Source organism: Salvelinus alpinus, chromosome 16, assembly GCF_045679555.1.
Source record: "Salvelinus alpinus chromosome 16, SLU_Salpinus.1, whole genome shotgun sequence".
Taxonomy (NCBI): domain Eukaryota; kingdom Metazoa; phylum Chordata; class Actinopteri; order Salmoniformes; family Salmonidae; genus Salvelinus; species Salvelinus alpinus.
This window is the reverse complement of record NC_092101.1, coordinates 31,342,169-31,367,635: the sequence shown is the minus strand read 5'-3', so window position 1 is coordinate 31,367,635 and position 25,467 is coordinate 31,342,169. Positions and strand designations below refer to the sequence as shown.

The 25,467-nt window shown below is 44.3% G+C and overlaps 1 protein-coding gene across 1 annotated transcript in view; it reads left to right on the top strand.

Moving 5' to 3' along the window:
- Positions 1–25,467, top strand: part of LOC139541349 (BMP/retinoic acid-inducible neural-specific protein 3-like) — a 53,778-nt gene that overhangs the window by 13,144 nt on the left and 15,167 nt on the right. Inside the window, exons 4-6 of the mRNA XM_071345909.1 lie at positions 2,652–2,757; positions 4,687–4,923; positions 23,033–23,255. Of these exons, the coding sequence (XP_071202010.1) occupies positions 2,652–2,757; positions 4,687–4,923; positions 23,033–23,255 (566 nt within the window). The remainder of the gene's footprint in view (positions 1–2,651; positions 2,758–4,686; positions 4,924–23,032; positions 23,256–25,467) is intronic.

Sequence of the window (25,467 nt, the reverse complement as noted above, 5' to 3'; positions counted from 1 at the left end):
CCTGTCCGGAGCAGCCAGAGTCTCCCTCCTGTCCGGAGCAGCCAGAGTCTCCCTCCTGTCCGGAGCAGCCAGAGTCTCCATCCAGTCCAGAGGCGCCAGAGCCGCCCGTCAGTCCAGAGGCGCCAGAGCCGCCCGTCAGTCCAGAGGCGCCAGAGCCTCCCGTCAGTCCAGAGGCGCCAGAGCCGCCCTCTAGTCCAGGGTCTGCGGTGAGGGTTCCCGCTCCAGAGGCATTACTAACACGTCCCTCACCAGAACCTTTGCGGCTGGAGTCCGCACCTGGGGGGGGGGGGGTGGGTACTGTCACGCCCTGACCATAGATTGCTTTGTATGTTTCTATTTTTTGTTTGGTCAGGGTGTGATGTGGGTGGGCATTCTATGTTTGTATGTCTAGGTTTTGTATTTCTATGTTTTGGCCGGGTATGGTTCTTAATCAGGGACAGCTGTCTTTCGTTGTGTCTGATTGAGAACCATAGGTAGCCTGTTTTCCCACTGTTAGTGGTTATTTTCTGTTTAGTGTTTTCACCTTGCAGGACTGTTTTCGGTTATTCCTATTGTTATTTTGTATTCAGTGTTCAGTCAGTTAAGCGAATAAAGATGAACACGTACTCCGCTGCATTTTGGTCTGATGATTCCTCTTCTTCTTCCGATGAATGCCGTTACAAACTGAGACTACTAGAACACAGTTTCTCTCTGTGCTCCATTTCAAATCCCTCCAGCAGCAGCAGCATAGAGATACAGGTGGCCAATAATGTGCCATTAAGCATTTAGTAATATACCAGAATATATCTGCAATGAAAAGCAGCTGCTATCCATAGAGGAAATTGAATGCCGTGCTCATCAGTCAACGTTGTGGCATATGGGCTATCATATGGCATATCAAATAATGCTCTGTATAGATTCAATATTCAAGTGTCTCAAAACTCTGCATTGTTCCTCATTTCCTCACAGTCTTATCAGCAGTATAATCCCATATCAAGGAAATTTGTGATTTACAATGTGCTGTTAATAATAATGGCAAAATCATTGCACACAGATGGTCTCCCCTCTCTCTGATTTACACATTCTATTCATTTTCCCAGACACCCAGATTTTGCTGGTTCAGGGTTTGATTGAAAAGCTCCAGAAGTTTCCCCCTACACAGCATTAGCTTCAGGTCTCTCTTTAGTCTTTCCCTCTGTCAGCACTTTGGGAATGTGTTTGATTGTGTAACTGATGGACTGACCCTTGTTTCCTAGCCGTCTCTCCCCCACCAACTGTCCTGTGACAGGCTAGACCTGGGCACATCTCTGGGCTGACGACACTGTCCCTCTCCTACAAAGAGAGAAAAATGGCAATCAATTAGGAGCTTTCTATCAACAGAAGAGGACTGGAAAGAGATTTCATGTTGCAAGCGAGGGAGAATGGAAAGAATGATGAGGTCTGGCAGAGATGGTTTGCCAGGGAAAGGTCAGGAGAGATGTCTCAGTCAATATGACAGAAAAGACCTGCCATGGCTGAGTTGTTAGCTCTCCTTCAACACCACTCTGATGTTTCTCTTTTTTTTGAGTGGGAGAGAATAAGAACAACACCGATGCCATTTTCACTGCGGGTGCATGAGAATACCTGTAACAAAGGAATGTATGTAATCAATTAAAGACCCAGTGCAGTAAAAAACATGAATTGCCTGTGTTTTATCTATATTTCCACACTATGAGGTTGGAATAATACTGTGAAATCGTGGAAAATTATGATAGTGCCCTTTTAGTGTATGAGCTGTTTGAAAAGCGCTTGCAATTTCAGCCTCTTTTGGTGGGATGGAGGTTTGGTTGCCTGGTAACATCACCAGGCAGTAAATAAGTTAATAGACCAATAAGAAAGAAAGTTACAAACCTCTCTGCCAATAACAGCTAGTTTTCTCTTTTTCCTTCCCCACTCAGACCACTTCCAGACAGCCCTAGCAAAATTCTTGCTTGAGAAATTGCTCTTTGCTAAGAAGATATTTTTGTTTATTTTTCACCATTTTAATTGAAAACAATCTAACTAACTTAATTATTACCCAGAAATGATTTGATATTGAGATAAAATGACTGCATTGGACCTTTAAGTGTTGTATGTGGGTGGAAGGAAGGAGAGAGAGAGCAGAGGAGAGGGCGTACTGTACATATGCTCTACCACTGCAATGTGCTGCGTCTCTCTGCTAGCCGTGCTTCATTATCTACTCAGAGCTGTGGGTGATGGTCATTAAAGGGCCTGTGTAATGTATATAATAGGGCCTCAGCCCTGACTCATAGAGCACAGGAAGCAGGAACCCATGGTTGAACACTCATCTCACCAGGGAACACACATGCCCACCACTTCATTGCTTTTCCCCAGCAGAGAGCAGCCACTCTCAGAAGTGTTTCTTTTGGCATTATGTGTCTCATACAGAAGTACTGTAGAAGTAGTAGTATTTTTTATTTTTTTCAATTTGGAATAGTTCATGTACGTATACTAATGTCATTCATCGTACGGCAAAGCATGCACATGAATCCAGGGCAAGAGTGGGTGTAAGATTGCCAGGGTGTCAATTCAAAGGAAATGCATGATGCATAAATATATTTTTGTCATTCTTACATTGCTCTGATGTTAAAAGGAATGTGTATTCAAAGCATTGTGTGTTTGTTGTTACCCAGGTAACAGAGACCCGGACAGGCCCTCTCGGATGCAGTAACTATGACAACCTTGATTCTGTCAGCTCTGTTCTGGTTCAGAGTCCGGAAAACAAAGTCCACTTGCAAGGTCTGTTTCTTTTTGATTCATACCACGTATATTGCATTTTAATGTCAGACCTTTGATTACGTATTCCTGTTATGCAAATCCTGCACACCATTATCACATAATGTTACTAAGAAATAAGAACATGTGAAATATTTTTAAGGTTTTTAGCACTCCCTATCATAAATTCCCATACAATAGCATCTTCAAAGAGATCCACACATCCCATAACAATGTTTGTAGAGAATAAAATACAGTTTGGACCATCATTGTTCTGCTCTTACATTGAGAGTCTAGTCAAGGATCATATCACCCTAGACCCACTTCAATATGCTTACCACCCCAATAGTTCCACAGACGATGCAATCGCCATCACACTGCACATTGCCCTATCCCATCTGGATAAGAGGAATACCTATGTAAGAATGCTGTTCTTTGACTAGAGCTCAGCATTCAATACCATAGTACCCTCAAAACTCATCATTAAGCTTGAGACTCTGGGTCTCGACCCCGTCCTGTGCAACTGGGTCCTGGACTTCCTGACGGGCCGCCCCCAGGTGGTGAAGGTAGGAAACAACATCTCCACTCCTCTGATCCTCAACACTGGGGCCCCACAATGGTGCGTTCTCAGTCCCCCCCTGTACTCCCTGTTCACCCACGACTGTGTGGCCATGCACGCCTCCAACTCAATCATCAAGTTTGCAGACGACACCACAGTGGTAGGCTTAAATTACCAACGACGACGAGACAGCCTACAGGGAGGAGGTGAGGGCCCTTGGAGTCTGGTGTCAGGAAAATAACCTTTCACTCAATGTCAGCAAAAGTAAAAGAGATAATCGTGGACTTCAGGAAACAGCAACGGGAGCACCCCCCTATCCACATCAAAGGGACAGCAGTGGAGGAGGAGGAAAGTTTTAAGTTCCTCGGTGTACATATCACCAACAAACTGAAATGGTCCACGCGGACAGACAGTGTGGTGAAGAATGCACAACAGCACCTCTTCAACCTCAGGAGGCTGAAAAAATGTGGCTTGTCACCGAAAACCCTCACTAACTTTTACAGGTGCACAATTGAGAGCATCCAGTCGGCAACTGCACCTCCCACAACCGCAAGGCTCTCCAGAGGGTGGTGTGGTCTGCACAACGCATCACCGGGTGCAAACTACCTGCCCTCCAGGACACCTACACCACCCGATGTCACAGGAAGGCAAAAAAGATAATCAAGGACAATAACCACTCGAGCCGCTACCTGTTCACTCCGCTTCCATCCAGAAGGCGAGGTCAGTACAGGTGCATCAAAGCTGGGACAGAGAGATTGAAAAACAGCTTCTTTCTCAAGGCCATCAGATTGTTAAACAGCCACCACCAGCACAGAGAGGCTGCTGCCTACCTACAGACTTGATATCACTGGCCACCTTAATAAATGGAACACTAGTCACTTTAATAATGCCACTTTAAGAATGTTTACATATCTCGCATTACTCATCTCATATGTACAGTATATAATGTATACTGTATCCTTCACTATCTATTCTTTACTATCTATTGCATCTTAGCTGCTCTGTCATTGCTCATCCATATATTTTATACTTATATATTCTTATCCCATCCCTTTACTAGACTGTGTATTAGGTTTTGCTTTGGAATTTGTTAGATATTAGGTTTTGTTGTGGAATTGTTAGATATTACCTGTTAGATACTGCTGCACTGTCTGATCTAGTAGCTTAAGCATTTCGCTACACTCACAATAACATCAAGTAACCATCTGTATGTGACCAATAGAATTTGATTTGATTTTAATTGACATTGTTAGTGTACCTAGGCTAACAACTATACTTGAACTGCCTTGTGATTCACCCACTATAAATCACTTATTGCTATCCTCTCATACAGTACCATAACTCTACACTTTGATGGTGGTACTAAATCTTGGTTGTGTTGTGTTGTTTTACAGGCCTGCAGGTTATCCTGCCAGACTACCTGAGGGACAGTTTTGTCCAGGCTGCTCTAAGCTACATCGCCTGTAATGGGGAGGGGGGCTTCGTCTGTAAGGACAATGACTGCTGGTGCAAGTGTGACACCAAGTTCCCAGAATGCAACTGTCCCTACATGGACATCCAAGCCATGGAGGACAGTCTACAGAGGATCACTGAGACCTGGGGGACACTCTACAAGGAGTTTGAGGATTCAGGTGAGGACAAATTGTCTCTCGAACTTTTTTCATGTATTTTTATATCTCTAGTCGACAAACACGCCTTAGAGATAAAAATAGAACAAATCCTTGGTTTTGTATTGAACTTTCAGATCTCATTATAATGAGAAATCAGGCTTGGGCCAAGGCTAGAAAACCGACTTGGTAGCACTCAATGGAAGATCAGTGAATCTTCTAGCGAATCTTTGTTTTCATTTCAGCAATGTTCCACTTTTTAACGCCTTGCTTAAAAAATCAATTGGACTGGTTTGCTTTATCGTTTCTTGCTGCAGCTTTCTGTTCCCCTGATTGCAGAGTCATTGACACATATTTTTAATCTGACGATTATCTCAGGGTTTAGATGGCGGCCCATGTGCTCGATCTCCACAAAGGTTGTTACACCTCCAATAATTATATTTTCTGAAATGTTTTACGAAAGGTTTCCTTGATATTACGAAAGGCGTCCCACAGCGATTGATTTTAGGTCATGTACATTTTACTGTCTATATAAAAATGTTGGCCTATCTGAAAAAAAAATGCAGATGACACTGTTTTGTATGCTACTGCCCCCACAGTTGACCAGGCTCTTTTGGAGCTTCAATCTACCTTCATTGCTTTGCAGAAAGCCTTTGTTGAACTGAAATGGGTACAATCCAAGTATACTGTATGTCATTCTCCAAATCACATAAAGATGTATCTGATGCTTTATGCATGGTGGTGCCCTCCTGTCCCCGCTTATAAATATCTGGGTATCTGTCACGTTCGTCATAAGGAGTAGACCAAGATGCAGCGTGGTATGTTTCCATCCTTTATTTTGGAATAGAAAACTTCAAAGAACAAAAACAACAAAACAAACAAACGAAACGTGACGCTAGAATAATGCTCACAGGCAACTATACATAGACAAGATCCCACAAAGCACAATGAGGAAATTGCTACCTAAATATGATACCCAATCAGAGACAACGAATAACAGCTGCCTCTGATTGGGAACCATACTAGGCCAACATAGAAATAGAATTCACCTACATTAACCCACCCTTAATCACACCCCGACCTAACCAACATAGAGAATAAAAGCTCTCTATGGTCAGGGCGTGACAGTACCCCCCCTCTCAAAGGTACGGACTCCGGCCGCAAAACCTGACTCAATAGGGGAGGGTCCGGGTGGGCATTTACCATCAGGGGGTGCTACGGTGCAGGGTGCGTCACCGGATGCTCCGGACCGTGGATCGTCGCCAGAGGCTCCGGACCGTAAATCGTCGCCGGAGGAACCGGACCATGGGTCGTCGCCGCGGACTCCGGACCATAGATTGTCGCCGGGGACTCCGGACCGTAGATTGTCGCCGGGGACTCCGGACCATAGATTGTCGCCGGAGGCTCCGGACTGAGAATCCCCGCTGGAGGCTACGGACCGCAGACCGTCGCTGGAGGCTCCGGACCGCGGACCGTCGCTGGAGGTTCCGGACCACGGACCGTCTCAGGAGGTTCCGAACCACGGACCGTCTCAGGAGGTTCCGGACCGTGGACCGTCTCGTTCCGGAACGTGCACCGTCCTTGGAGGTTCCGGACCGTGGACCGTCGCCGGAGGCTCTGGACTGGGAACTGTCGCCGGAAGCTCTGGACTGGGAACTGTCGCCGGAAGCTCTGGACTGGAAACTGTAGCCGGAAGCTCTGGACTGGGATCTGTCGCCGGAAGCTCTGGACTGGGAACTGTCGCCGGAAGCTCTGGACTGGGAACTGTCGTCGGAAGCTCTGTGCGTGGGGCCGGCACTGGTGGTACCGGGCTGGTGACACGCACCTCAGGACAAGCGCGAGGAGCAGGCACAGGATGTACTGGACTGTGGAGGCGCACTGGAGGCCTGATGCGTGGGACCGGTACAGGTGGCACCGGGCTGATGACACGCACATCAGAGCGAGTGCGGGGAGGAGGCACAGGACGTACTGGACTGTGGAGGCGCACTGGAGGCCTGATGCGTGGGACCGGTACTGGTGGCACCGGGCTGATGACACGCACCTCAGGGCGAGTGCGGGGAGGAGGCACAGGACGTACTGGACTGTGGAGGTGCACTGGAGGCCTGATGCGTGGGACCTGTACAGGTGGCACCGGGCTGATCACACGCACCTCAGAGCGAATGCGGGGAGGAGGCACAGGACGTACTGGACTGTGGAGGCGCACTGGAGGCCTGATGCGTGGGACCGGTGCAGGTGGCACTGGGCTGATGACACGCACCTCAGGGCGAGTGCGGGAAGGAGGCACAGGACGTACTGGACTGTGGAGGCGCACTGGAGTCCTGATGCGTGGGACCGGTACAGGTGGCACCGGGCTGATGACAGGCACCTCAGGGCGAGTGCGGGGAGGAGGCACAGGATATACTGGGCCGTGGAGGCGCACTGGAGATCTTGAGTGTAGAGCTGGCACAACCCGGCTGGATGCTCACTTTAGCCCGGCAAGTGCGCGGGGTTGGCACAGGACGCACTGGGCTGTGAAGGCGCACTGGCGACACAGTGGATAGAGCCGGCGCAGGATATCCTGGACCGAGGAGGCGTACTGGAGACCAGGAGTGCTGAGTCGGTACAACCCGTCCTGGCTGGATGCTCACTTTCGCACCGCAAGTGTGAGGAGCTGGCACAGAACGCACGGGGCTGTGGATGCGCACTGGAGACACATTGCGTATCTCCGCAAAACATGGTGCCTGACTGGTCCCACGCTCCTCACGGCGACTGTCTTGCTCCAGAAACCGAAACATCCACTCTACCTCATCACTCCCCTCAACTATCTCACAATACTCCTCGCTCAGTCTATCCCAATATTCCTCTTCGCTCTCAGACTTGCCCCTTGGCTTCGCCGACCAACCCGTGTGCCCCCCCCAACAAGTTTTTTGGGGCTGCCTCTCGGCTTCGGAGTCGCCGTTGATTCTCCTATGCTGCCTACTGCTTCTGCTTCCATGGAAGGCTTTCGTCTCCTGCCATTATCTCCTCCCAAGTCCAGGATGTCTTCTCCTCCTGGCCACGCTGCTTGGTCCGTTTGTGGTGGGATCTTCTGTCACGTTCATCATAAGGAGTAGACCAAGATGCAGCGTGGTATGTTTCCATCCTTTATTTTGGAATAGAAAACTTCAAAGAATAAAAACAACAAAACGAACAAATGAAACGTGAAGCTCGAATAATGCTCACAGGCCTATCTGCAAAAAAAGTCATTGACACATATTTTTGATCTGACGATTATCTCAGGGTTTAGAAGGCGGCCCATGTGCTCGATCTCCACAAAGGTTGTTACACCTCCAATAATTATATTTTCTTAAATGTTTTACGAAAGGTTTCCTTGATATTACGAAAGGCGTCCCACAGGGATTGATTTTAGGTCATGTACATTTTACTGTCTATATAAAAATGTTGGCCTATCTGCAAAAAAAATGCAGATGACACTGTTTTGTATGCTACTGCCCCCACAGTTGACCAGGCTCTTTTGGAGCTTCAATCTACCTTCATTGCTTTGCAGAAAGCCTTTGTTGAACTGAAATGGGTACAATCCAAGTATATGTCATTCTCCAAATCACATAAAGATGTATCTGATGCTTATGCATGGTGGTGCCCTCCTGTCCCCGCTTTTTAATATCTGGGTGTCTGTCACGTTCATCATAAGGAGTAGACCAAGATGCAGCGTGGTATGTTTCCATCCTTTATTTTGGAATAGAAAACTTCAAAGAACAAAAACAACAAAACAAACAAACGAAACGTGACGCTAGAATAATGCTCACAGGCAACTATACATAGACAAGATCCCACAAAGCACAATGGGGAAATGGCTACCTAAATATGATCCCCAATCAGAGACAATGATAAACAGCTGCCTCTGATTGGGAACCATACCAGGCCAACATAGAAATATAATTAACCTACACTAACCTACACTTAACTAGGGGGGCGCTGTTTTCACTTTGGAAAAAATCGTGCCCAATTTAAACGGCCTCGTACTCTGTTCTAGATCATACAATATGCATATTATTATTACTATTGGATAGAAAACACTGAAGTTTCTAAAACTGTTTGAATTATATCTGTGAGTAAAACAGACCTCATTTGGCAGCAAAATTCCATACAGGAAGTGAAAAATCTGAAAACGAGGCTCTGTTTCAGGGCCTGCCTATTCATCTGGCTTTTATTTATCGATATGTATGCACTTCATACGCCTTCCACTAGATGTCAACAGGCAGTGGAAGGTGGAATGGGGTGTCTAGCTTGATCTGAGGCCGAACAAGAGCTTTTGGAGTGACAGGTCCGGTATTTTCTTTGTCTTCGACGGCGCGCGAGGGACCTCGACATTGTCTTCTGAAAAGCGTTCGGTATACACGGCGAATATCTCCGGCTCTGATTTTATTTGATACATATGATAATAACATCATAAAGTAGGTTTTTTCAACCGAGTTTTATCAGTTTATTCAACGTTTATTGGGACTTTTGGAGTTTTCCGTTCTTTGCGCCAAGAGAGGATGGGAATGTTAGCAACCTTGGCTAGCATTGTGGCGCGAATTCGACAGAAGAAATGGACATTCTAAAACCAAACAACGATTTATTCTGGAAATAGGACTCCTTGTACAACATTCTGATGGAAGCTCAGCAAAAGTAAGACAACATTTATGATGTTATTTCGTATTTCTGTGTAATATGTTGATGCTTATTCTCCGCCGTGTTGGTGAGCGCTGTCTCACAATAACCCAAGCTGTATGTTGTGGTAGAGTTATTTAAAAAAATCTAACACAGCGGTTGCATTAAGAACCAGTGTATCTTTAATTTGCCATACAACAAGTATTTTTATGTAAAGTTTATGATGAGTTCTTTGGTCAGATTAGGTGAGTGTCCAAAATATCTCCGGACATTCTGGGGAAATGTTGCTACGTATTCACAATGTATAACCACGATTTGCATCTCTAAATATGCACATTTTCGAACAAAACATAAATGTATTGTATAACATGATGTTATAAGACTGTCATCTGATGAAGTTGTCCAAAGGTTAGTGATTAATTTTATATCTATTGCTGGTTTTTGCGAAAGCTACCTTTGCGGTGAATAAATGCGTTTGTGTGTTTGGCTATTGTGGTAAGCTAATATAATTCTATATTGTGTTTTCGCTGTAAGACACTTTAAAAAATTCGGAAATATTGGCTGAATTCACAAGATGTTTATCTTCTTGAGAATACAGGGGGTGCTATTTTCCCATTAGCATAATTTGCTCTACAGATTAAACTGCCTCTTATTCAATTATTGCTCTTACTATATGCATATAAATAATACCATTGGAAAGAAAACAATCTCTAGTTTCTAAAACCGTTTCAATTTTGTCTCTGAGTGATACACAAGTCATTTGACAGCACTTTCCCTGACCAAGAAGTAGAATGCAAGAAGTCTATGCTCGCTTCAACGCTCTGCCTATATATGGTCATGACCCCTATGACCAGAAACACACTTCATTCGCCTTCCTCTGGGTGTCAAGAGGACGTCAGAAGAGAAATTCTTTGTTTATCTGGTACTGACGTGAAATAAGACCTATTTCTTTGGCGTGACCGACAACTTCCGGTTTTCTGATTCGCACGAGTTGGAGCTGCGATTGTGTACTGTTTTGCTGGCGTTATGGATGAAAACTATCTCCGTGTCGAATTTTGTTTGATACATGTGACCATATCATCGTAATGTATGTTTTTTCAATATAGTTTAATCAGATTATTTGAATTTTTTCGGGAGTTTTGTGGTGTTCCGTTGTCTGATTTTATTTACGTTTGAGAGATCCGTGCCACTCGACCAGTACCTGTGCTAAATGGAGTGGGAAAGGAACAATTCTGAACGGAACCAACGACTCATCTTGACAAAGGACACTTTGATCAACATTCTGATGAAAGATCAGCCATAGTAAGACCCAATTTACGATGTTATATCATATCTGTTGTGCATGTGAACTGGCCGTGGGCGCCTAGCCGAATCTGCCTGGTATAGCTATGCTAATTTAGCGCTACATTTTGTTTTCGTTATAAAACATTTAATAAATCTGAAATATTGTTTGGATTCACCAGATGTTGGGCTTTCAATATCTGTACGCTGTGTATTTTTCTGAAATGTTTTAAGATGAGTAATTCGTTATATGACGTTGGTCTCTGTAATTGCTCTGGCTGGGTCAGCACTATTTCAGATTGCAGCTGCAATGTAGAACTGTGATTTATACCTGAAAAATGCACATTTTTCAACAAAAAAAACTATGCTATACCATAAATATGTTATCAGACTGTCATCTTATGAAGTTGTTTCTTGGTTAGTGGCTATATATATTTTTATTTAGTCGAATTAGTGATAGCTACTGACGCAGGAAAAAACTGTTGGGAGTAAAAAAATCGTGTCCTTTGCTAACGTGGTTAGCTAATAGATTTACATATTGTGTCTTCCCTGTAAAACATTTTAAAAATCTGAAATGGTGGCTTTATTCACAAGACCTGTATCTTTCATCTGGTGTCTTGGACTTGTGATTTAATGATATTTAGATGCTACAAGTTACTTGTGACGCTATGCTAGCTATGCTACTCAGTGGGGGGGGGCTGGGGGGTGCTACCGGATCAGGGTTGGTGACTCGTGAGAAGTTAACTTTCATTTGCTGTACACCATGTATTTTTCATAAATGTTTTATGATGAGTATTTATGTATTTCACGTTGCTCTGCAATTATTCTGGCTGCTTTGGTGCTATTTTTGATGGTGGCTGCAATGTAAAACTATGATTTATACCTCAAATATGCACATTTTCGAACAAAACATAAATGTATTGTATAACATGTTATAAGACTGTCATCTGATGAAGTTGTTTCTTGGTTAGTGACTAATTTTATCTCTATTTTGTCGGTTTTGTGAAAGCTACCTATGCGGTGGAAACATGGTGAAAATATGCTGTTGTGTGTTTGGCTATTGTGGTTAGCTAATAGAAATACATATTGTGTTTTCGCTGTAAAATATTTTAAAAATCGGAAATGATGGCTGGATTCCCAAGATGTTTATCTTTCATTTGCTGTATTGGACTTGTGATTTCATGAAAATTATATTATATGATATCCCTGTCCCATTAGGCTAGGCTATGCTAGTCAGCTTTTTTGATGAGGAGGATCCCGGATCCGCGAGGTTGATGAAGTAGAGGTTTTAATCACACCCAGACCTAACCAACATAGAGAATCAAAGCTCTCTATGGTCAGGCCGTGACAGTATCAGGATTGATAAAAAGCTATCTTTCAAAAAGCATGATAATGAATTACATTGAACAAAAAACAATCTCAACTTGCAACAATTTCAAAGATTTTACTGAGTTACAGTTCATATAAAGAAATCAGTCAATTGAAATAAATAAATTAGGCCCTAATCTATCGATTTCACATGACTGTGAATACAGATATGCATTTGTTGGTCACAGATACCTTAAAAAAAGATAGGGACGTGGATCAGAAAACCAATCATTATCTGGTGTGACCACCATTTGCCTCATGCAGTGTGACACATCTCCTTTGCATAGAGTTGATCAGGCTATTGATTGTGGCCTTATGGAATGTTGTTCCACTCCTCTTCAATTGCTGTGCGAAGTTGCTGGATATTGTCGGGAACTGGAACACGCTGTCGTACACGTCGATCCAGAGCATCCGAAACATGCTTAATGGGTGACATGTCTAGTGAGTATGCAGGTCATGGAAGAACTGGGACATTTTCAGCTTCCAGGAATTGTATACAGTGTCACGTTCCTGACCTTATTTCCTTTGTTTAGTCTTTGTTTAGTTGGTCAGTACGTGAGCTGGGTGGGTATATTCTATGTTTTGTGTCTCATTGGTTAAGGTGTGTCTGATTGGCCTGATATGGTTCTCAATCAGAGGCAGGTGTTTTACGTTGTCTCTGATTGGGAACCATATTTAGGTAGGCTGTGTTCACTGTTTGTTTGTGGGTGATTGTTCCTGTTCATTTGGTTCTTTGTTTTCACTAGGTTCACATGTTCAGGTCTGTAGCGTCGTTGGTTTCATTTCTGTTTATTGTTTTGTTCATGTTTAATAAATGTTCCAATAAATATGGAAACGTACCACGCTGCGATTTGGTCCTCCTCTCTTCCACTTAACGACGAGCGTTACATACAGATACTTGCAACATGGGGCCCTGCATTATCATGCTGAACCATGAGGTGATGGAGGCAGATGAATGTCACGGCAATGGGCCTCAGGATCACATCACGGTATCTCTGTGCATTCAAATTACCATCGATGAAATGAAATTGTGTTCGTTGTCCATAGCTTATGCCTGGCCATACTATAACCCTACCGCCACCATGGGGTTCTCTGTTGACATCAGCAAACTGCTCACCCACACGACACGCCATACTAGAGGTTGATCGATTAATAGGAATGGCCGATTAACCTCTCTGGTACAAGTGGGACACTAGCGTCCCACCTCGACAACAGCCAGTGAAATTGCAGGGCTCCAAATTCAAAACAACAGAAATCCAATAATTCAAATTCCTCAAACATACAAGCATTATCCACCATTTTAAAGATAAACTTCTTGTAAATCCAACCACAGTGTCCGATTTCAAAAAGGCTTTACTGCTAAAGCATACCATGCGATTATGTTAGGTCAGCACCTAGTCACAGAAAACCATGCAGCCATTTTTCCAGGCAAAGAGAGGAGTCACAAAAAGCAGAAATAGAGATAAAATGAATCACTAACCTTTGATGATCTTCATCAGATGGCACTCATAGGACTTCATGTTACACAATACATGTATGTTTTGTTCGATAAAGTTCATATTTATATCCAAAAATCACAGTTTACATTGGCGCGTTATGTCCAGAAATGCATTGTCTCAAACAAACATCCTGTGAAATTGCAGAGAGCCACATCAAATTACAGAAATACTCATCATAAACATTGATAAACGATACAAGTGTTAAACATACAAATAAAGATAAACTTCTCCTTAATGCAACCGCTGTGTCAGATTTCAAAAAGGCTTTACGGAGAAAGCACACTTTGCGATTATGTTAGGGCTGCACCTAGCCACAGAAACACATACAGCCATTTTCCAGCCAAGGAGAGTGTCACAAAAGTCATAAATAGCATTAAGATGAATCACTTACCTTTGATGATCTTCATCTATTGGCACTCCCAGGTCTCCATGTTAGACAATACATTTTCGTTTTGTTCGATAATGTCCCTCTTTATGACCAAATACCTCCTTTTTGTTCGCGGGTTTTGTCCAGTAATCCGAATGCTTAAGGTGCGTGCACTAATTCCAGACAAAAAGTTTTTAAAAAGTACAATAAAAGTTAGTAGAAACATGCCAATCGATGTTTAAAATCAATCCTCCGGTTGTTTTTGTCAGAAATAATCAATAATATTTCAACCGGACAAAAGCTTGGTGAATAGGAAAGGAGAAACAAGAAAGGCGCGTTCCCGATCAGGGCGCATGGCTGATGAATGGAAATTTCCACTGGCCACTGATTGAAAGTGCTGTATCTCCCTCATTTTTCAGAGTAAAAGCCTGAAACAATGCCTAAAGACTGGCCACATGTACAGGAAGCCATAGAGACCGTGAACTGGGTCCTAAGTTTTTGTATGGTGGATAGGCTTTCAATGGAAAAACAGCATTTCAAAATAATAGTACTTCCTGGTTGGATTTTCCTTGGGTTTTCTCCTGCCATATCAGTTCTGTTATAGTCACAGACATTATTTTTAACAGTTTTGGAAACTTTAGAGTGTCTTCTATCCAAATCTACTAATTATATGCATATCATATCTTCTGGGCCTGAGTAGCAGGCAGTTTAATTTGGGCACGCTTTTCATCCAAAATTCCGAATGAAGTTAATTAGGGCCGATTCCAAGTTTTCATAACAATCGGTAATCGGCATTTTTGGAGAACCGATTATGGCCGATTACATTGCACTCCAAGAGAAGACTGCGTGGCAGGCTGACTACCTGTTATGCGATGGCAGCAAGAGCCAAGGTAAGGTGCTAGCTTGCATTAAACTTATCTTAGAAAAACTATCAATCTTAACATATTCACTAGTTAACTACACATGGTTGATGATATTACTAGTTTATCTACCTTGTCCTGCGTTGCATATAATCGATGCGGTGCCTGTTAACTTCTCTGCACTACGGATCCCTTTTACGGGATCCGTACACACTGTCTGTCATCTGTCCGGTACAGTTTAAACCGGGATTCATTCGTGAAGAGCACACTTATCCAGCGTGCCAGTGGCCATCATCGTGAGCATTTGCACACTGCAGTCAGGTCAAGACCCTGGTGAGGACAAAGATCACTCAGACGGTTTCTGACAGTTTGTGCAGAAATTCTTCATTATGCAAACCCACAGTTTCATCAGTTGTCCAGGTGGCTGGTCTCAGATGATCCCGCGGGTAAAGAAGTGGAGGTCCTGGGCTGGCGTGGTTACATGTGGTCTGTGTTTGTGAGGCCAGTTGGACATATAGCCAAATTCTCTAAAATGACGTTGGAGGCTGTGTAGGTAGAGTAATGAACATTCAATTATCTGGCAACAGTTAATGTTTATAAACATTTTGTGTTTATATTTCAGTACAGTTAAGATTTTTGATTTTTTTTCTAGGAATGCCTTTCTTTAAATAGCAGAAAATAAATAATTCAGTCACCATTCATACAAGTTATAGACTATGGCAATATTGTCCATATGAATGCAGCTGCCACTGTATTGAAGCCATTAGTCACAGTTTATCAAAGCGCACTCCACTTTATTATGGGCAATAGCTTCAGTACACACTGCATTCTGTATCAGAAAGTAGGCTGGCCCTCTTTGAAGTCTCGTAGATCGATGCATTGCACTCTTGTTTATAAAGCATTCCTGCATAAACTTCCGCCGTACCTTACCACATTTTTAACTTCCAGATATACAAGATACCAGACTCGGTCTCAGGGATGGCTAACTCAAATCGAATCAAATCAAATGTTATTTGTCACATGTGCAAAAATACAACAGGTGTAGTTGACCTTTCCTTGAAATGCTTACTTACAAGCCCTTAACCAACAATGCAGTTTTATGAAAATAGAGTTAAGAAAATATTTACTGAATAAACTAAAGTAAAAAAATAAATAAATAAAACATGTGATTGGGTATAGGTTAGTCGAGGTAATTTGTACATGTAGGTAGGGGTAAAGTGACTATGTCATGCGGTAGCAGAGAGAACAGTCTATGACTTCGGTGACTGGAGTCTTCGACCATTTTTTGCACCTTTCTCTAACACCGCATAGAAACTCTGGAGATCCCTTTGATCTGTTTTTAGTTTAGTTTTTTTTTGGCACCTTACTTGTGGAATAATCTCCAAGGCTCTCTCATATAAGTTGTTTTGCTTTTCGTGTATTGGTGTGAAAATGTATGTGTACAGTATATTTATGTGTATAGTGTATATTGATGTGTATTAATATGTACAGTACCAGTCAAAAGTTTGAACACACCTACTCATTCAAGGGTTTTTCTAAATATTTTACTATTTTCTACATTGTAGAATAATAGTGAAGACATCAAAACTAGAAATAGTACATATGTAATGTAACCCAAAAAGTTTTAAAAGTTTTAAACAAATCAAAATATATTAAACATTTTAGATTCTTCAAAGTGCCACCCATTGCCTTGATGAGAGCTTTGCACACTCTTGGCATTCTCTCAACCAGCTTCACATGGAATGCTTTTCCAATAGTTTTGAAGTCGTTCCCACATACGCTGAGCACTTGTTGGCTGCTTTTCCTTCACTCTTTTAGATTCTTCAAAGATTCTTCACTCTTTTAGATCCTTCCGCTTCGCTCCTCAGGTAGTATCACATTTTCACATTCTCATTTCATTTCATTACAGTACAACGGTTTGATTTGTTTAATCTTAGCTAGCTACTTAGCCGTCTTTGTATCAAAGATAATTGCGTAGCTAGCCAGCTATTCTTCGTTCTTTTAACGTAACTCTTAACGTAACGTAGTCAACACTGCTACCTAGCCAGCTAGCCACCGAACAGCAACACTGTAGTAACTATTACATTCAACGGAACGACTCGATTAGTGTAGTGTTAGCTAGCTACATAGTTGTCTTTGCTGTCTTTGTTTCTAAGATAACTGCGTAGTTTAGACTAATTCGGTTAGCTAGCCAGCTATTTTTCGTCCTTTTAACGTAACGTAACGTAGTCAACACTGCTCGCTAGCCAGCTAGCCACCGAATAGCAACACTGTAGAAACTATTACATTCAACGGATCAACGGAACGATTGATTAGTGTAGTGTTAGCTAGCTACATAGTTGTCTTTGCTGTCCTTGTATCTAAGACAATTGTGTAGTTTATACTAATTAACGAGCCAGTTACCGAGGTTACATAGCTAGCTACCGAGGTTACCTAGCCAGCGACACTCTCAAACAAAGTCAACAACGCAGCCACTGCTAGCTAGCCCACTTCCGCAGTACTGTATCATTTTAATAATTTTGGTCAATAAGATTTCTGCAACGCAAGCTTAACTTTCTGAACATTCGAGACGTGTAGTTCACGTGTCATTCCAATCTCCTTTGCATTAGCGTAGCCTCTTCTGTAGCCTGTCAACTATGTGTCTGTCTATCCCTGTTCTCTCCTCTCTGCACAGACCATACAAACGCTTCACACCGCGTGGCCGCGGCCACCCTAACCTGGTGGTCCCAGCGCGCACCACCCACGTGGAGTCCCAGGTCTCCGGCAGCCTCTGGAACTGCCGATCTGCGGCCAACAAGGCAGAGTTCATCTCAGCCTATGCTTCCCTCCAGTCCCTCGACTTCTTGGCACTGACGGAAACATGGATCACCACAGATAACACTGCTACTCCTACTGCTCTCTCCTCGTCTGCCCACGTGTTCTCGCACACCCCGAGAGCTTCTGGTCAGCGGGGTGGCGGCACCGGGATCCTCATCTCTCCCAAGTGGTCTTTCTCCCTTTCTCCCCTTACCCATCTGTCTATCGCCTCCTTTGAATTCCATGCTGTCACAGTTACCAGCCCTTTCAAGCTTAACATCCTTATCATTTATCGCCCTCCAGGTTCCCTTGGAGAGTTCATCAATGAGCTTGATGCCCTGATAAGCTCCTTTCCTGAGGACGGCTCACCTCTCACAGTTCTGGGTGACTTTAACCTCCCCACGTCTACCTTTGACTCATTCCTCTCTGCCTCCTTCTTTCCACTCCTCTCCTCTTTTGACCTCACCCTCTCACCTTCCCCCCCTACTCACAAGGCAGGCAATACGCTCGACCTCATCTTTACTAGATGCTGTTCTTCCACTAACCTCATTGCAACTCCCCTCCAAGTCTCCGACCACTACCTTGTATCCTTTTCCCTCTCGCTCTCATCCATCACTTCCCACACTGCCCCTACTCGGATGGTATCGCGCCGTCCCAACCTTCGCTCTCTCTCCCCCGCTACTCTCTCCTCTTCCATCCTATCATCTCTTCCCTCTGCTCAAACCTTCTCCAACCTATCTCCTGATTCTGCCTCCTCAACCCTCCTCTCCTCCCTTTCTGCATCCTTTGACTCTCTATGTCCCCTATCCTCCAGGCCGGCTCGGTCCTCCCCTCCTGCTCCGTGGCTCGACGACTCATTGCGAGCTCACAGAACAGGGCTCCGGGCAGCCGAGCGGAAATGGAGGAAAACTCGCCTCCCTGCGGACCTGGCATCCTTTCACTCCCTCCTCTCTACATTTTCCTCTTCTGTCTCTGCTGCTAAAGCCACTTTCTACCACTCTAAATTCCAAGCATCTGCCTCTAACCCTAGGAAGCTCTTTGCCACCTTCTCCTCCCTCCTGAATCCTCCTCCCCCTCCTCCCCCCTCCTCCCTCTCTGCAGATGACTTCGTCAACCATTTTGAAAAGAAGGTCGACGACATCCGATCCTCGTTTGCTAAGTCAAACGACACCGCTGGTTCTGCTCACACTGCCCTACCCTGTGCTCTGACCTCTTTCTCCCCTCTCTCTCCAGATGAAATCTCGCGTCTTGTGACGGCCGGCCGCCCAACAACCTGCCCGCTTGACCCTATCCCCTCCTCTCTTCTCCAGACCATTTCCGGAGACCTTCTCCCTTACCTCACCTCGCTCATCAACTCATCCTTGACCGCTGGCTACGTCCCTTCCGTATTCAAGAGAGCGAGAGTTGCACCCCTGCTGAAAAAACCTACACTCGATCCCTCCGATGTCAACAACTACAGACCAGTATCCCTTCTTTCTTTTCTCTCCAAAACTCTCGAACGTGCCGTCCTTGGCCAGCTCTCCCGCTATCTCTCTCAGAATGACCTTCTTGATCCAAATCAGTCAGGTTTCAAGACTAGTCATTCAACTGAGACTGCTCTTCTCTGTATCACGGAGGCGCTCCGCACTGCTAAAGCTAACTCTCTCTCCTCTGCTCTCATCCTCCTAGACCTATCGGCTGCCTTCGATACTGTGAACCATCAGATCCTCCTCTCCACCCTCTCCGAGTTGGGCATCTCCGGCGCGGCCCACGCTTGGATTGCGTCCTACCTGACAGGTCGCTCCTACCAGGTGGCGTGGCGAGAATCTGTCTCCTCACCACGTGCTCTCACCACTGGTGTCCCCCAGGGCTCTGTTCTAGGCCCTCTCCTATTCTCGCTATACACCAAGTCACTTGGCTCTGTCATAACCTCACATGGTCTCTCCTATCATTGCTATGCAGACGACACACAATTAATCTTCTCCTTTCCCCCTTCTGATGACCAGGTGGCGAATCGCATCTCTGCATGTCTGGCAGACATATCAGTGTGGATGACGGACCACCACCTCAAGCTGAACCTCGGCAAGACGGAGCTGCTCTTCCTCCCGGGGAAGGACTGCCCGTTCCATGATCTCGCCATCACGGTTGACAACTCCATTGTGTCCTCCTCCCAGAGCGCTAAGAACCTTGGCGTGATCCTGGACAACACCCTGTCGTTCTCAACTAACATCAAGGCGGTGGCCCGTTCCTGTAGGTTCATGCTCTACAACATCCGCAGAGTACGACCCTGCCTCACACAGGAAGCGGCGCAGGTCCTAATCCAGGCACTTGTCATCTCCCGTCTGGATTACTGCAACTCGCTGTTGGCTGGGCTCCCTGCCTGTGCCATTAAACCCCTACAACTCATCCAGAACGCCGCAGCCCGTCTGGTGTTCAACCTTCCCAAGTTCTCTCACGTCACCCCGCTCCTCCGCTCTCTCCACTGGCTTCCAGTTGAAGCTCGCATCCGCTACAAGACCATGGTGCTTGCCTACGGAGCTGTGAGGGGAACGGCACCTCAGTACCTTCAGGCTCTGATCAGGCCCTACACCCAAACAAGGGCACTGCGTTCATCCACCTCTGGCCTGCTCGCCTCCCTACCACTGAGGAAGTACAGTTCCCGCTCAGCCCAGTCAAAACTGTTCGCTGCTCTGGCACCCCAATGGTGGAACAAACTCCCTCACGACGCCAGGACAGCGGAGTCAATCACCACCTTCCGGAGACACCTGAAACCCCACCTCTTCAAGGAATACCTAGGATAGGATAAAGTAATCCTTCTGAACACCCCCCCCCCCCCTTAAAAGATTTAGATGCACTATTGTAAAGTGGTTGTTCCACTGGATGTCATAAGGTGAATGCACCAATTTGTAAGTCGCTCTGGATAAGAGCGTCTGCTAAATGACTTAAATGTAAATGTTAAATGTACTCTGCGGTCTAACTCATCCCAAACCATTTCAATTCGGTTGAGGTCGGGTGATTGTGGAGGCCAGGTCATCTGATGCAGTACTCCATCACTCTAATTCTTGGTCAAATAGCCCTTACACAGCCTGGAGGTGTGTTGGGTCATTGTCCTGTTGAAAAACAAATGACAGTCCCACTAAGCGCAAACCAGATGGGATGGCGTATCACTGCAGAATGCTGTGGTAGCAATGCTGGATAAGAGTGCCTTGAATTCTAAATAAATCACAGAAAGTGTCCCCAGCAAAGCACCCCCACACCATCACAACACCTCTTGCATGCTTCACGGTGGGAACCACACATGCATAGATAATCCGTTCACCTACTCTGCATCTGGCAAAGTCACGGCGGTTGGAACCAAAAATCTTAAATTTGGACTCATCAGACCAAAGGACAGATTTCCGCTGGTCTAATGTCCATTGCTCATATTTCTTGGCCCAAGCAAGTCTCTTCTTATTATTGGTGTCCTTTAGTAGTGGTTTCTTTGCAGCAACTCAACCATGAATGCCTGATTTACTGATTGACTGATCTTCATGTCTTAAAGTAATGATGGACTGGCATTTCTCTTTGCTCATTTTGAGCTGTTCTTGTCATAATATGGACTTGGTATTTTACCAAATAGGGCTATCTTCTGTATACCACCTCTATCTTGTCACAACACAACTGATTGACTCAAACACATTAAGAAGGAAATAAATTCCCCAAAATTTACTTTTAAAAAGGCACACCTGTAAATTGATATACATTCCAGGTGACTACCTCATTAAACTGGTTGAGAGAATGCCAAGAATGTGCAAAGCTGTCATCAAGGCAAAGGGTGGCTACTTTGAGGATGACTCAACACTATACATATCAGCTACTACAGTGACTGAAATGACTGCAACCCTTAACAAAGAGTTTCAGTTAGTTTCAGAGTGGGTGGAAAGGAATAAGTTAGTCCTAAATATTTCAAAAACTAAAATCATTGTATCTGTAACTGTCATGGTCAAGGCATATTGATACAACAGTAGCTAAGATGGGGAGAAGTATGTTCATAAGGCGCTGCTCTACCTTCTTGACAGCACTGTCAACAAGGCAGGTCCTAAAAAATGGAATGAGTTGGTGTGTTCAAACTTTTGACTGGTACTGTATATACGGCTGATCTGTAAAAGAGACTGCTCGTCTCAGCCTGACTCCCTGTCAAAATGAAGTTTAAATAAAAAATGAATACAAAATTGTTTTGGATCCTATTATATATTAAGATGCTCAAACTATTACACGTTTACTTTGATATATGAAGTGTCCAGTGCCACTCAGTTGACATGCAATATCTACAGGTGTCTTCAGCTAGCTTAGCTGTAAACTTACTCGTTGTGCATGCAGTTGATAATTGATAAATTAATGTGGACAATCTTTGTCTATATGAGCTGAATAAAAGTGTTTTATCATATGTCACACCCTTAAAGGTGGAGGACTGTTCCTCGGTGTGTACCCAAGACATATTGATATATACAGTTGAAACAGTGTAAACCATAATGACTCACAGTGAAACCTGGGGGAATTGGCACACGGTCTGTATACAGCAAATCACAACCTGACAGGATTGGATTACAAAATCAACATCTCCTTGCACAGGTAGTTTACAATATGTCTCGAGCAGATTAATCATACATAAAACACATTTATTACATGTCCAGTGTTTCACATTGGCATAGTAACATCTTATGAATGAGGGCACTTAGTATAATCTGGGGCTATTATTGCCTCTCTATGTCACCCTGTAGTGGCCATGGTTGCTGAGGTGAAATCAGAATGGATGGGCCTTTTTTCTCTTCTATTTTTTGGTGTGTGAAATATCTGTGCAATTAGTTTCAAAGTTGATGTTTTAATAGGAGGGAGGAGAGGAGAGTGCAGGGCAGTGCCAGGAATAAAGAGTTTTTCAGGTGTGGTCGTAAACGTGTCCTTCGGTAAAGGATATCAAAGACTTGTCAACGTTCTGCTCTATCAGCGGAATGGGATGCCTGCAGGAAGAAAGTAACCACGGAAACGTAGAACATGGCAGTTCTGGAACCAATTACATTGTTCTCCTTTAGCCTTGAGGAATGTGGCGACATGCCTGAAGTGATCGTATGCGCTTTCTTTTCCAGCATAGGACCAAACAGAATGTGCAGGGAAATCCCAATGCCTTTACAGTTATACCTTTTGAAGGCAGATTTGTTTCATTGTTTTACTTTAAATCATTGTGTCCTGTTCATTTCTTTACTCTAAATAATTTCCAGGGGTTAAGAAAGTTCTACCTCCACAGATGTCATTTAAAAACAATCACCTTTAAAAAAAGTTGCCTCTTCTTTTCATTTTCACTCTCTTTCTGACAGATGAGTTCAAGACCTTCCTTATGAGGCTCCCGCAGAACTTCTTCCTGAACGTGTCGACTATCCAGCACCTGTGGTCGTTGGATGGCGTGTTCCAGTGGCGCTATGAGCAGCTGGAGAACAGCATGAGTGTGCTCTTCAGACGAGCCCAGAGAGTGGTGTTCAAGCTCTTCAGCCTCAGCAAGAGGTGCCAGAGGCAGCCTCACATCCGCCTACCCAGAGAATGGTAAGAGTCCCGCTCTGCTCCTACAATTACACCTCTTTCCACTGAGCCCCAATTACACTTTAATCACCCATCCAGGAAGCTGATAGCGATCCTCTCTACCTCTCCCTGTGTGAGTGGGAGAAACAGGGAGCCAGCCAAGTAATGTTTATCTACTTTATTACTGCAGCTCTGAAGAAAACTGGAAGTACTATACTTTTTTTTGTGAAGAGAAATCTCCATAGACTGTGGAGAGATGGAGAGAGAAAGTGGAATGTTTGTCAGTTTGCCTGGGAGTGAAGCGGAACACTTGAAAGGCTAAAACTTGAAAGGCTCCCCTACGTCCCGTTCGTTCGCAGCACTTCACACAGACGATATATGATTGATTTCACTTCCTGGGGCCAGTTCCACTGCTAACAATGAAATCAAATCAAATCATTGAATCAAATATAATTTGTCACATGATTCATAAACAACAAGTACAGACTAAGAGTGAAATGCTTACTTTTCCAACAATGCAGAGTTAAAGATAAAGATTAAACATAGAAATAGCAACAAGAGGAATAAATACACAGCGAATAACAAATAACATAGATAGATATACAATGGGGAGAACAAGTATTTGACACACTGCTGATTTTGCAGGTTTTCCTACTTACAAAGCATGTAGAGGTCTGTAATTTTTCAGAAAATCCAGAAAATCACATTGTATGATTTTTAAGTAATTAATTTGCATTTTATTGCATGACATAAGTATTTGATCACCTACCAACCAGTAAGAATTCCGGCTCTCACAGACCTGTTAGTTTTTCTTTAAGAAGCCCTCCTGTTCTCCACTCATTACCTGTATTAACTGCACCTGTTTGAACTCGTTACCTGTATAAAAGAGGTGTGTGCCTCAGACCAGAGAGCTGTGTAAGGACATCAGGGTTAAATTTGTAGACCTGCACAGGGCTGGGATGGGCTACAGGACAATAGGCAAGCAGCTTGGTGAGAAGGCAACGACTGTTGGCGCAATTATTAGAAAATGGAAGAAGTTCAAGATGACGGTCAATCACCCTCGGTCTGGGGCTCCATGCAAGATCTAACCCCGTGGGGCATCAATGATCATGAGGAAGGTGAGGGATCAGCCCAGAACTACATGGCAGGACCTGGTCAATGACCTGAAGAGAGCTGGGACCACAGTCTCAAAGAAAACCATTAGTAACACACTACGCCGTCATGGATTAAAATCCTGCAGCGCACGCAAGGTCCCCCTGCTCAAGCCAGCGCATGTCCAGGCCCGTCTGAAGTTTGCCAATGACCATCTGGATGATCCAGAGGAGGAATGGGAGAAGGTCATGTGGTCTGATGAGACAAAAATAGAGCTTTTTGGTCTAAACTCCACTCGCCGTGTTTGGAGGAAGAAGAAGGATGAGAACAACCCCAAGAACACCATCCCAACCGTGAAGCATGGAGGTGGAAACATCATTCTTTGGGGATGCTTTTCTGCAAAGGGGACAGGACGACTGCACCGTTTTGAGGGGAGGATGGATGGGGCCATGTATCGCGAGATCTTGGCCAACAACCTCTTTCCCTCAGTAAGAGCATTGAAGATGGGTCGTGGCTGGGTCTTCCAGCATGACAACGACCCGAAACACACAGCCAGGGCAACTAAGGAGTGGCTCCGTAAGAAGCATCTCAAGGTCCTGGAGTGGCCTTGCCAGTCTCCAGACCTGAACTCAATAGAAAATCTTTGGAGGGAGCTGAAAGTCCGTATTGCCCAGCAACAGCCCCGAAACCTGAAGGATCTGGAGAAGGTCTGTATGGAGGAGTGGGCCAAAATCCCTGCTGCAGTGTGTGCAAACCTGGTCAAGAACTACAGGAAACGTATGATCTCTGTAATTGCAAACAAAGGTTTCTGTACCAAATATTAAGTTCTGCTTTTCTGATGTATCAAATACTTATGTCATGCAATAAAATGCAAATTAATTACTTAAAAATCATACAATGTGATTTTCTGGATTTTTGTTTTAGATTCCGTCTCTCACAGTTGAAGTGTATCTATGATAAAAATTACAGACCTCTACATGCTTTGTAAGTAGGAAAACCTGCAAAATCGGCAGTGTATCAAATACTTGTTCTCCCCACTGTATATAGGTTGTACAAAATAACATGGCTTTACACAGGGAGTAAAAAAATAACATGGCTATATACAGAGAGTAGAAAATAACATGGCTATATACAGGGAGTAGAA